Source organism: Oryctolagus cuniculus, chromosome 17 (genome assembly GCF_964237555.1).
Source record: "Oryctolagus cuniculus chromosome 17, mOryCun1.1, whole genome shotgun sequence".
NCBI classification, from domain to species: Eukaryota; Metazoa; Chordata; class Mammalia; order Lagomorpha; family Leporidae; genus Oryctolagus; species Oryctolagus cuniculus.
This window is the reverse complement of record NC_091448.1, coordinates 56,067,085-56,080,817: the sequence shown is the minus strand read 5'-3', so window position 1 is coordinate 56,080,817 and position 13,733 is coordinate 56,067,085. Positions and strand designations below refer to the sequence as shown.

The 13,733-nt window shown below is 49.4% G+C and overlaps 1 protein-coding gene across 7 annotated transcripts in view; it reads right to left on the bottom strand.

The window, feature by feature from the left end:
• Positions 1–13,733, bottom strand: part of DNAH9 (dynein axonemal heavy chain 9) — a 373,954-nt gene that overhangs the window by 7,569 nt on the left and 352,652 nt on the right. For all 7 annotated transcript variants that reach the window (XM_070061394.1, XM_070061395.1, XM_070061396.1 and 4 more), the window contains 2 exons: positions 13,525–13,707; positions 3,485–3,874 (listed from right to left, as the gene is read on the bottom strand). In XM_070061394.1, coding sequence (XP_069917495.1) covers positions 3,485–3,874; positions 13,525–13,707 — 573 coding nt within the window. The remainder of the gene's footprint in view (positions 1–3,484; positions 3,875–13,524; positions 13,708–13,733) is intronic.

Here is a 13,733-nt window from a genome sequence, read left to right as displayed (position 1 = left end):
TTTTTAAACAATAAGGCCACTGTCAAAATCAGATTCTGTCCAAAGAGTTTGTTGTTTAGTGACTTTTTGACTTTTCTCAGCTCGTGCTCTAAAATCTCTACTCTTTTTCGTATATGACCCCTGAAGTGGCTTGCTCACTTAGATTAGTGGTCAGCAAATAACTAGACAGAAGTTTTCTTAAAATGCTTGAAACCAATTAGTCTCTCAGGGGTGTGTGTGTGTGTGTGTGTGTGTGTGTATGTATATATGTATGTGTATGTATGTATGTGTGTGCATGTGTCTGTATATATGTGTATGTGTGTATGTGAGTATATGTGTATGTGTATATGTATGTATGTGTGTGTGCATGTGTGTATGTATATGTGTGTATGTGTGAGTGTGTGTGTACATGTGTGTGTATATGTATGTGTGTGTTGGGTCATGTCTTTCTTGCTTAGCCAGGCAGTAAAAAACTGTGCCTTAGCTTCACTTTCACAGAGCCTCAAGGTTAGCTGGAGCTGACCTTCTCAAGTCTGTCTGGAGCACACAGACGACCGCGGGCGGGTGTGCTGCTCTGCACCCACCCAAGCACGGCCTTTTAGCTGGCCTGGAACACATCAGAGGTTTCCAAAGCTTCCTGTTCTCCAGTTTGTCCTTTTTTTTTTTTTTTTTTTGAAAGGCAGAGTTACAGAGAGGCAGAGAGAGAGAGAGAGAGAGATCTTACATCCACAGGTTTAACTTTTTGTTTCTCCTCCCATTTGCTCCGCTGTCCTCTACTGCTTTAGTGTGAAGCAGTTGTCTGTTTTCAACAATGCCTCTAGGGAAAAAGGTGTTGCCCTGAGTGGGTTCCAGCTCAGGTCAAATAGGAGACGCATGCGGAGTCTTCCAGAACATCACTGGGTGGTTTTCGGGGAATGGGGCTTTATGAGTGCTGCACCTCTCTTTTGCCTGCCCCCCCCCATTCCCAGTAGCTGCCAGGCTGCTGGTTTTCATTTCTAACTGTGGGTTGTTGGACTTCAAGGCTATCCCACAGCTGGGCGTGCAGTGGGGACAGGGATAGGACAAGCGGAAAGACCACAAAGTGTGCTCTTCTTTCCAAGAGTCTTGAATAAACATTCCTTGGACTGATGAAGACCTTTGGTTAATTTCCAGACTTCTGATAAAAGTATTTTTTTTTTTTTGCCAGTTTTCTCTTTGTTTTATGGAGGATTTTTGGAGGTCCTGACTCTTCCATTTTTGCTGACATCTTCCTGGGATAGAACCTTTGAGGACAAAAGTACATGGTGGACCTATATTGATTTTTGGAAAATGTTTATAATTTACAGTGACGTATGAAAAACGAGAGGCTGATGGCCGGAAGGGATGTGCTTGAGTTGCCCCCACAGTCCCTGCACAGTCCTTCCCTCTGGCCTTTTCCTTACTTTGCTGCTCTCGTCCTTCTGTCACGTTGGGTGGCTTTACTTTTTTGGAATCCTGCACCACACCCGATACAATCCATGTGTGGTCCCCATGAATGGAATCTGGTGCAGATCTTCATGTGGAGGGGGGAAGTCAGTTTCCTTCTCAAGATCCGGGCTGTGTGAACACTGTCCCGTTTCACCGACCTTTCTGTCAGCTCCTATATTTGTTTTCCAGGGCTGCTGTTAGAAATTGCCCTAAACTGGCTGGCTTCAGACGACAGAGACTTAACTCTCTCCCAGTTCTGAGGCTACAGGCCCGAAGTCTACATGTAGGCAGCGCTGGTCTGTCTGGAGCTGCTGAGGTGGAGCCTGTCCCAAGCCTCTCTCCCTTGATTCTGACGGTTGTTGGCAAAACTTGGCATTGCGTGGATGCCAGTCTCTGCCTCCATCCTTGAGGCCATCCTCTTCTGTGTCTCCATGTGAATTCACGTCGGATTTAGGATCCATCCTAATCCAGTATGGCCTCATTTTACCCAATGCCATCTGCAAAACCCTATTTCTAAATAAGATCTCGGGGGCGGCCCTATGGTTCAGTAGGTTAATCCTCCGCCTGAGGCGCCGGCATCCCATATAGACGCCGGTTCTAGTCCCAGTTGCTCCTCTTCCAGCCAGCTCTCTGCTGTGGCCTGGGAGTGCAGTGGAGGATGGCCCAAGTCCTTGGGCCCTGCACCCACATGGGGAACCAGGGGGAAGCTCCTGGCTCCTGGCTTTGGATTGGCGCAGCTCCGGCCACTGCAGCCTTTTGGGGAGTGAACTAAGGGAAAGACCTTTCTCTCTCTCTCTCTCACTGTAACTCTACCAGTCAAATAAATAAATAAATAATCTTTAAAAAAAAACCTAAGATCTCATTCCAAGGTTCTGGGTGGACATGAATTTTGGGGAGATAGTGTTGAACCCCGTACATCTCTATAGGTATATTTGCATGACCTTCTGGGATCTTCTAGATCTTCTAAGCGTTTTGCGCAGTTAGCTTGGTATTGACTGCTACAAATAGCTTAAGTCACCTGCCAAGTGGGCTGTTTGACCAGGTACACTTTCCAGATCATGTGTACAGCAAGCGTAAACATGCCCTAGAGTCATCCATCCTTGTGTCTTTTTTTTTATTTTTATTTGACAGGTAGAGTTATAGACAGTGAGAGAGACAGACAGAAAGAGGGGTCTTCCTTCCATTGATTCACTCCCCAAATGGCTGCCATGGCCCGTGCTGCACTGATCCGAAGCTAGGGGCCAGGTGCCTCCTCCTGGTCTCCCATGCGGGTGCAGGGGCCCAAGCACTTGCACCATCCTCCACTGCCCTCCCGGGCCACAGCAGAGAGCTGGACTGGAAGAGGAGCAACCGGGATTAGAACCAGGTGCCCATATGGGATGCCGGTGCCGCAGGCGGAGGATTAACCAAGTGAGCCATGGCACCGGCCCCTCTTGTGTCTTTCATTCATCACACTCATTTACACTTGCTTGCCCACTTCTAATCAGTGACAAGACATCTTCAATCACAGGGTGACAAAATTTGTATCAGCCTTCAAGAGAGGAATCCTTTCAAAATGTCTCTTTAAGTGACAACTGATACTTTCTTGCCATCATAGAACAAATTAAAGGCAGATGGGATGCCTGGCCTCCCGAGGCTCCTGACTGAGGAAGGCGGACCAGGGAGAAGAGAGGATAGCCCCAGGTCACGCAGCAGTGGGGAGAGCTGGCTGCCCCGCTTTGAGGACCACCCACGTGCCAGGGACTGTTCAAGTGTCTCACATAATAACTCATCCAGTTTTCACAGGGACTTCATTCTCCCATTCAACAGTAGAGTAAACTGAGCTTTGGAGAGCTAAAGCTATATCCAAGGTCCCGTGAGTGGGGACGCTGGTTCCAAAATCCACTCCTCTCTACTTCTGCTTTTTGCACAGCTTCTGGCTGGATAAAAGTGGCTAGATGGCCTTAAGGAATGGCAGCTGTTTCGGTAAAAAGATCCAGGGGTCAGCACACTTCATCGGAGGCAATGGGTATTTAATTAGCACACCATAGTCGTGGCCTGTGGCTCACCCCGGCTTTACCTGTGTGTCCCAGCGGGCACCCTCCATGAAGAGGCCATGGATGTAGGCCCCCTCCCGAGGAGGACTCCTGAATTCTTCCTTGTTCTTCTTTGTGACATCACATTGCAGGGCCATCTGGTCCAGCGGCCACTCGTTCTTGCGGGCCATTGACTGCATGATGGCGGTGAGGAAGGACTGGGGGTTGAAGAAGCCCGTGAGCCACACGGTGGAGGGCATTGCGAAGTCGCCCGTCCAAGCCTCCAGCTCCTTGATCCGGTGGAGGAGGTCGGGGAACCAGGCTGCCAGGCCCGCCGTGGAAGGGTAGGCCCGCCGGGCCCAGGCCTCTGGCACTGCATCTAGATACAGGGCATTCTGTAAGTTCTCCATGTCGCTGGTCATGGTCAGCTCCCCCTGTGGAAGACAGCACAAGATGGGAAGGAGTTAAGGGGGCCAGGAATTCCCCGACAACAACTAGCTTCAGAGACCTGTGGCTCCCGGCCACCAGGCAGACGGGAGATGACGCCAGTGGCGGGAACTGCAGTGACTGCCTGTCTAGTACTTGCTTTGTAATGTTTGTCCCCGAGGCTGGTCCTTAAAACCTCCCTTGCTCCGGGGATGGCAGAGCCTCACCTTTCTACTGTCAGGGCTTCAGAAAACACGACTGCTTGTGGGGTTCCGTGCTGCTCCAATGCTAACCTGAAGCTGGAGTCCCTCAGCCTCTGTAGCACTCCTGCGGGATGCTGAACCCAGCTTAGAAACACAGGAAGCCAACGCTGCAAACAATCTTCCCGAATCGATGATTTGCTTCAGAAACTGAGCTATTGATTCCACAGTCAATTTCAAGAGTCTTTCAAGACTGGATTCCTAAAGAAAGGTTTACATCCAAAAACCGACTTGCAATTACACTTTGTAACTTAAAGACTGGTTTCCTGAAGACCTCATTACCACTGCAGTGGTTTCTGTCGTAGGCATGAATGTACCCGACAGAGTTTGGCTCACTGCTGAAGGGCGGGCCTGGGGTCACCTTGGCTGTGTGATGGGAGACTGGCACCATGGGACTCCAGGTCCAACTCTTTCCCTGCACTTCTGGAACTGTTACAAATAGTTGGGCATACCTACCTTAAGGTGAGCATATTGCATTGCCCTGAGTGACAGCCAGAGACCCTGGTTTACAGGAAAGAGACTAACAACTTCTCCATGAGCTTCCCAGATAGAGTACAGTTATTACACATACTCTCTCTAAGCTAGGGAGTCTGGTGGCTGGACTGCGAAGATATTAATCCCTTGAGATTTTAAAGAGAAACACTCCTAATCAGAGCACAGCAGGCCGAGTCAGCCTGAACGCGTACAGCCTGAATTCCAGGTTTATCCCCCACTCGGGTTAGAGACCTTGTTACAGAGATGGAGAGCAGATTCACCACGTGCATCTGCTCTCGTGGATCGAGGCTGCTGACTAGAGGGAGTCTGGGGCGTCTCCAGGCTCGGTGGGAGGGAGACGTGCCCTGTGTCTGCCACCTCTGTCTCTTTCCGCTGCACCCAAGTGAGGTGAACACGTGTGTTCTGGCGGATCTCCTTAACAGTCTGCTGAGATGCGTACCGTTATCAAGTTAAACTAGGAAAAGGTCTTCTTCTTGTTAGTTGGCGTCTTGGCTTTAGTATCTGCGGGCTCCTGGAATAATCTGCGGCTTGGGTATCTGAGCCCTGGACCAAACCTCAGAGACAGCATGGTCGCCTCATGGCTGTAGTTACATAACAATTCGTTGTTACACGCAATTTGTTACTCCATAAATAAGTTTCCCTTCAAGTACCTGCATATTTAATAACATTAAATACTTAGGTTAAATTTGGTGCAAAGGAAAAATAAGCCATTTGTTTTATGAGACCTTGTATGGTTTGGATATCACTTTGGGTGTCACCCAAAGGCATATGTGTTACAGGCTTGGCTCCGGGTGGTGCTACTGGCAAGTGTTGGCACCTTTAAGAGGTGGAGCCTGGTAGGAGGTCTTTAGATCACTAGGGGCACACTCACAAAGGGGATTGTGGGAGCCTGGCCTGGGTTCCTCCTTGTTTCCTTCTTGGCTTGAGAGGTGAACACACACTGTGACATGTGCTCCCCCACTGTCAGCTCTCAGAGGCCCAAAGCAATGGGGCTGCCCAAGTTTAGACTTGAACCCCCAGACCTTTGAGGTAGATAAAGCTCCCTTTCAGTCCCAGGTCCTTCATTGCAGTCCCAGGAAGCTGGGCAACGCAGACTCCATCTGTGCAGGTTAGTTCTTCACTGCACCATCCAGGACTTCAGCGCTGTGATGCATGGAAGCCATCCCTTAGGAAGTGAGGGTCCTGGGAGTCACCCATGTCAACCCGTGGTTACATCAGTAACTGAACAAATAGGGTGGCTGCAAAGGTTTTTTTTTTTTTTTTTTTTTTTTTTTTTTAAAGATTAGGCAACAAGAAGCTGAAAGGAACCAAATTAGAACTGGCGAGTAGATGTCTGGTGACTTCCCAGTCAAACTCTCACAAAACTGCCCTTGATTGATGAGAGGAATGAACAGGAGCCTTGTGGAGAAAAGACTCTCTGGGGAAGCTTTCCTGGGCATTTTTCTGCTAAAACTTTGGATAACTTCCTTGAAACACTCTCCTAATGAGATGTCATTGTTCCTTGGCCTTCCAGAAAGTCAGTGTCAGTATGTCATGAGCATCCCAAAAAACTGTTGCTGTGACCTTTATCCTTGACCAGTCTGCTTTTGTTGACTGGACTACTTCTACCTCTTTTATCTTTTATTTTCATTTTATTTGAAAGGCAGAGAGACATATGGAGAGAGAGCTTCCATACAATGTTTGTTGCATGGCCTTCTCATTCCACCAATGGTTCACTCCTCAAATGCCTGCATCAGCCACGCCTGGGCCAGGTCAAAATCAGGAGGCTGTAACTCCATCCAGGTCACTCACGTGGGTGGCAGGGACACAGTCCAGGAGCTGTCACCTGCTGCCTCCACCGACATGCGTTAGTAGGGAGCTGGACTGGAAGCAGGGTAGCCAGGACTCCGATTTGGTTTGTGGATGTCCCCAGTGGTGACTAAATAACTGTGCTAAATGCCTGCTCCTCACCCCGCCTCTTGGTAGCCATTGCTTTGGTTGTGCTTTGTCTTCAGGGCCACACCGATAAACCTGTGCTCCACGTTACAGTTCTTCAAAGACAGGTTTTACAGTCTCAATCCCATTGAAAGCCCTGCTCCTCTCTACAGCTGATCTAGGCACCCGTCACCCAGAAGTTTTGTCAGGTTTTAATTTTTCAGTTAGAATTCTGTGAGCTGACACAATTGAGATGTCTGTGGTGTGGGCTGGTCGTCTGCTGTTAATCATCGGTGTCTTCCATCAGAGCATGAAGATGAACTTTGCCCCCACACGTCAAAGTGGACGGTCTGCCATCTGCCACGGGGGGGGGGGGGGGTAGTGGGAGGGAGGCTGCTGCTGCTTCTTTAATTTCACTTCCTGTGCTTTAATGTCCAGCAGTCAAAGGAAAAGAGATTTCATTCCACAGTGGGGCGGGGCCCACAGCAGTGTTGTGCGGGCTTCATCTCCGACATCATCCTGTCCCTTGAAATGAGGGGTACACTTTGAAACCACTGACATCCCCATAATCTTCTCAAAAATCATCAATGATTTTACCATTTTTCCACTCAAGCTTCCCAGTAAATTTCAGGCTCGTTCTGGCTTCAATTTTCACAGAATTCCTGATTCTGGGATAGGGGTTCTTTTCATATTGGTGTCTTGTCTTTCTTAGTCCTCCGATTTAGATCCTGTTCATTCATGTTAAAACAAGTTAGGAAAAGGAAGGAGGAGGGAGGGTAGGATGGGATGTATCACTATGCTTCTTAATCTGTATATATGAAATTTGTTTATCTTTAAAAAATGAACAAAAAACCCAAAGATCTAAGTTAGAACAAGTTTATTTTGGTTAAAAAAAAAACCGACCTTGAAATCTATGCAGTTTTTTCATAATACATGATTTGTATGAATGTTTTGAAGATCTCTCATAGATATAGTATCACAGCATGTTATAGTATAATGACTTTATATTATATATTATAATTATAACATTACAATACTACACCATTATATAATAATATATTATAATATATACAATATTATAATATTGTATCCATTATATCCATTATAACATTGTATCCATCATTATGGTTTCCCTGCCCTAAAAGTCCTCTGGGCCCTGCCTGTCCATTTCTTCTTCCCAACCCATCAACCACTGTTTCCTATCTCCACAGTTTCGCCTTTTCCAGAATGTTCTATAATTGTAATCATACAGCCTTTTCAGATTGGCTGGTTTCACTTAGTAGCATGCATTTAACTTTCTCCACATGTTTTTGTGGCTTGATAGCTCGTTTATTTTTTAGCAATGAAAAAAATAAAGCATCCATTGTCTGGATGTACTACCACTTATCCACCCCCCTACTGAAGGGCCTCTTGGTTAACTCCAAGTTTTGGCAATTGTGAATAAGGCTGCCCTACACATCTGCATGAAGGTTTTTTTCATGATGCTCTGAAACCTCACATTTTGAGATGATTATAGATACATATGTTCTAGAGGTATTACAGATGCACTCTGTTTTCTGTTATTGTAACCAAACGCCTGACGCTGAGCCCTTTCTGAGAAAAGAGCTTTAGTTGGGCTCACTGTTGTGGAGGGATGGCGATGGCTCCTTGCTGGCTGAGTGCTGAGGTGCTGCAGGGTGCTGCATGGCCAAAGGCAGGGAGCGTGTGCATGGGGGTGTCTTCTGGGCTCCCTCTTGTGAAGCCACCACCCCAGCCACCTCATCTAGTCCTGCTCATTTCCTCCCAGCACCACGGTGACATGAAGTTCCCACCCTCCTGCTACCTCACAGCGGTCACCACCTAAACCCTTGGAGCACACACGCAAGTCATACCCAAATGATGGCAGGCCGTATTCACACGTTAGCTTATAAAAACAGGCTGCGGCTGGATTTGGCTTGTTGACTAACAGTTTGCTGAGCACTACTCCAGGAGTTACAATATATGTCTTTAAGTTATCATAGTCTACCCTCAGAATCAGAGCATACCGCTTCACATATGGCGCAGGCATTGTGCACAATATGCTTCTCCCCCTACCTTCTTGTTTTCCATGCCCTTGTTGGCATACTTTTTGGTTCCACATCTGCTGCAGGACCCAAAGAAAAATTTTATTATTTTTGTTTTAAGCAGTTAATTAGAAGATTTTGGATGAGTAAAAATTACTCATATATATACCATCTGTAGAGACCACTCTTTGTGTAGATGCAAATCTTTATGATCCCATTTTCCTTTTTTCTAAGAAATTCCTTTAACATTTCTTACACTGTAGGCCTACTGGCTGTGAATTCTCAAACGTCTGCAAACATCTTTGCTTACTTTTTTTTTTTTTTTGACAGGCAGAGTGGACAGTGAGAGAGAGAAAGAGAGAAAGGTCTTCCTTTTTGCCGTTGGTTCACCCTCCAATGGCACGCTGCGGCCGGCGCACCACGCTGATCCGATGGCAGGAGCCAGGTACTTCTCCTGGTCTCCCATGGGGTGCAGGGCCCAAGCACTTGGGCCATCCTCCACTGCACTCCCGGGCCACAGCAGAGAGCTGGCCTGGAAGAGGGGCAACCGGGACAGAATCCGGTGCCCCTACCGGGACTAGAACCCGGTGTGCCGGCGCCGCAAGGCGGAGGATTAGCCTAGTGAGCCGCGGCGCCGGCCCATCTTTGCTTACTTTTTAAAACATTTATTTTATTTTGTAAAGATTTACTTATTTGAAAGGCAGGGTGACAGGGAGAAACAGAGAGAGAGAGAGAACTCTTTTGTATGCTGGTTCACTTTGCAAATGCTTGTAACAGCCAGAGCTGGGCCAGGGTGAAGCTAGGACCCCAGATCCCCATCCAGGTCTCCCATGCAGGTGGCGGGAACCCATGTACTTGGGCCATCATCTGCTGCCTCCCAGGCACATCAGCAGGAAGCAGGAAGCAAAGTGGAGCTGGGCCTCAGACCAGCCCCTGTGCTGTGAGATGCGGGTGTCTGTTACCTGTCGCACAGGTAACTGCTGTGCCAATTCCCACCCCAGTTTTCCTTCTTGAAAGACATTTTTCTTCTGGGCAAAGAATTCTAGATGTAAAGTGTTTCCTTCTAGTATTTTAGCACTTTAATGATCTCTCTCCACTGTCTTCTGGTATGTACAACTTCTGAAATGAAGTCTGCTATCATTCTTTCCTTTGCTCCTTTGCATCTGATATTTTTTTTTCTTCTGGCTGCTGCTTTTTGTTTGAGAGGCAGAGAGTGAGAGTGAGTGAGTGAGTGTGTGTGTGTGAGAGAGAGAGAGAGAGAGACAGACAGACAGACACAGTATGCTAGCTCCCATCTGTTGATTCATTCTCCAAATGCCCACAATGTCCAGTGGGCTGACACCAGGAGCTGCATGTGGATGGCAGGTGTCCAGCTACTTAAACCATCACCGCTGCTTCCCAGGTGTGCATTAGCAGGAAGCTCACACTAGGAATGGGAGCCAGGGATGGAATCCAGTTCTCCAGTGTGGTACACAGGTGTCCTAACCAGCGTGTGAACTGCAAGGCCAAATGCTTGTGCCTGGGCTGCTTCTGAGACTCTGCCCCGGGGTTAGCAGTTCTATTATGAAGTATCTTTACAATGTTCTCACTGGGCCTATTCTACATAGGGCTCATTGAAACTCGGGGGACAGTAGGTTTATGGTTTTCAACAGATCTGTATAATTGTGGCTTTTATTTTTTATATTTTTTAAAAAGGATGTATTTACTTATTTGACAGACAGATTTACAGAGAGAGGGAGGTGGAGAAAGCCAGGGAGAGAGAGAGAGAGTTCTTCCATCTGCTGATTCACTCTCCAAATGGCCACAGATGCCAGGGCTGGGCCAGGCTTAAGCCAGCAGTCAGGAGCTTCTCACCAATGTGGGTGGCAGGGGCCCAAATATGGCCATCTGGTGAATGAACCAGCAGATGGAAGATCTCTCTTCCTCTTTGTCTCTCTCTGTCACACTGCCTTTCAAATAAATAAAATAAATCTTAAAAAAAGATACACAAAGCAGGGTGGACATTGAGACCAGCAGTTAAGATGTCCCATATTGGGATGCGTGGGGTTTGATTCCCAGCTCTGGCTCCTGACTCCGGCTTCCCGCTAACGCCAGCTCCTAAGAGGCAGCAAGATCTCAAATGGCTGGGTTCCTGCCACTCACACGGGAAACCTGGATTGAGCTCCTGCCTCCTGGCTTTGACCCCAGTCCAGCCCTGGCCACCGTGGACATTTGGAGAGTGAACCAGCAGATGGAATCTCTCTCTCTCTCTCTCTCTGTTTCTCTTTGTCTTTCCCCAGGCAGCTGCACCACCCCTTCTACCATTCACGGTCCTCAGGGTCTCACAGCGAGGTGCCTCTTGGATCAGCTCATACTTTTGGTGCAGACATCATGGCCTCCATCCTGTCAATGATGAATTCCTGGGCACATGAATTTGTCTATTATAAATTCTAAGAGAGTTGACGCGATGACTTAAAAAATGTTCCGTGTTGTCTAGCTTGCATGCCCAGTCTGGGCGGGGCATGTAGGTTTGCCTGTCTGATGAGTAACAAGAGATACCCTGTGGGCCCTTATGCTATTTTGATATCAGGATTTCCAAACCAGCAGCCTGGTGACTCCTGGAGGAATCACGTCTGGAGTACAGAGCAGGGACAAGAGCGAGCAGAACATAGGGATTTGGGGCACAGTGAAGGTCCATCAGGCCGTGCGTGTTGTAGACACCTACTAGCTTTGGGGGCTGATGGATAGAAAGATAAACCCCCATGTGGGGAGCAACTCGGACTAGACTGAGTTACTGGAATTAAGACTTATTCTATGCATCTGCTCTCCCACAATATGGCGCTGAGAAGGGAGAAACAGCTTCTACACAGCTGCCTCCAGTTCAACCAATAAACAGCAGGACCTGCTCCTGATTGGAGGAGAGCAGCGTACTCGGCGTGTGGGTAGCAGAGTTGGGATTGGTGGAAGAGGACTATAAAGGAGGAGAGAGACAACATGCACGAGGAACATCTAAGGGGAACATCTATCTGAAGGAACACCTGTGCAGCCCCTGAGAGAGCCGGCCGGCGGTGTGCCGCTCCCCTGCGGAAGTGGGGAATGTGGCAGGGGGAACCGCCCTTCCACGGAGGTGGAAGGGACAGTAGCCAACCCGGGAAGAACCAGCAGCAAACCCGGGGAGGGCCGAGCAGACAAAAGAACAGCGCAGGGTCCTGTGTCGTTCCTCCATGAAGACAGGGAGCGACATAATGGTGCCGTGACTTGGATGTGAAGCCTAGGCAGGGTTTAGTGTCGTTCCTCCATGAAGAGGGGGAGCGACATAATGGTGCCGTGACTCGGATATGAAGCCTAGGCAGGGTTCAGTGTCGTTCCTCCACGAAGAGGAACCTGCCCCCCAGGCTGGTGGCACTGGAGGCTGAAGATGGGAACGGGTGCAGGCAGACCCCATGCTGCACGGGGAGGGGTTGGTTCCAGAACCGCTGCAGACATCCACGTCAGTGCATGCTCACGTCCCTTCTGGATGGTGGAGGAGTGTCTGCCTGGACCCCCCTGCCCATCCTTCTGTCTAGCTTAGATTGAACTTTGGGTGACCTATGTAAGTGCTAGACACATGCTTCTCTGCACTGGGTCGTGTCGGGAACAGTGAGTGACCAGAAGAGGGAGCCTGCCCCAGGCCAGTACAGATGGCAGCTGTCCAGGTATCTCTGATCTGCAGTTGGAGGCTGAACCCCCAGATATGGGGTCCATTTTGGGACTTTCCTGACCCCACAGCCTTGTTCTGCTTTCGTCCTCTGCATCTTTACGGGGAACGTGTCTCGTTTATCTTTGACAGTCCCGCCCGGTGTTAGAACACATTGGTGTGGCTCCCCTGTCTGCTTGGGCATGCCCTGACCCAACTGGCCCCAGAACTCATCCGTCAACACTGCCTGAATCAGACTGAGCGTGGAGAGACACGCCCTCTTCCACCCCTTCACCCTTGCCCAAGCATGCTCTGGGATTCACTGCTCCCCCAAAACCACAGGGAGGGCTCCCAGCAGACGAATGAATGAGTGAGTGAGTTGCGAGTCAGGTGGGTAAACAGACCACCCACGCCACATGGCTGCAGTGAGCTAAGATCGCAGCCAACGCCTGGAGGCCGATACTCCTGGGTACGTGTGCTCTGCGGGGCTGCACAGTGGACAGGCAGCGTCCTCACTGGCATCTGAGAGAGGGCTGTAGGATTCTGTGAGTCAGCTGATGGCATGCTGGGGCAGGATTTGCAAACACTGCCGAGCACCGGCGGTCTGCCGCATGCCCTTCCTCCCTGTCTCCTTCCTTTTCACTCCCCTCCACTGATATTGGAGGGGAAAAAAGAATGCAAGGAGTTTTTTTTTTTTTTTAAACCCACTAACCTGGATTTTGCAATCTGTTTCATGGTTTCTCCATGCCCGAGTAACTGGCAGTGGAACTGCTCAACCCTTCTGCTGGTCAAGAGAGATGTTAGTGCCCATGCACTGCACACTACCTCAGGGCCACACTCTGGTTTCTGGACACTGACACTTTTTTGGTTAATGAGGTCACCGTAGGACAGCTCCCCAGGGTCCAGTTGTGTGCCTTGTGGCAGCGCCAGCACCTCAAGACATCGCTCACCTTTTTTCTTTTTTTTTTTTTTCTTTTTTTTGACAGGCAGAGTGGACAGTGAGAGAGAGAGAGAGAGACAGAGAGAAAGGTCTTCCTTTTGCTGTTGGTTTACCCTCCAATGGCCGCCGCGACTGATCCGATAGCAGGAGCTAGGTCTCCCATGGGGTGCAGGGCCCAAGCACTTGGGCCATCCTCCACTGCACTCCCTGGCCACAGCAGAGAGCTGGCCTGGAAGAGGGGCAACCGGGACAGAATCCGGCGCCCCGACCGGGACTAGAACCCGGTGTGCCAGCGCCACAAGGCGGAGGATTAGCCTAGTGAGCCACGGCGCCGGCCCAAGACATCGCTCACCTTTAAGCCGAGGTCCAGCTCCCGGAGCGAGCGCTGCATCTCCCTGGTGAGGCAGTTCATCCGCTCGCACTCCTGGAAGGCGACAACGATGTATGGAGTGCGCTCCTCCACTTTGGCCATCAGCTCGGGGATGTTAAACTCGTCCGTCACCCGCTCCAGGATTTCTTCCAGAAGGCCCTTGACCTGCCCCGCCACAGAAGACCCTGGGT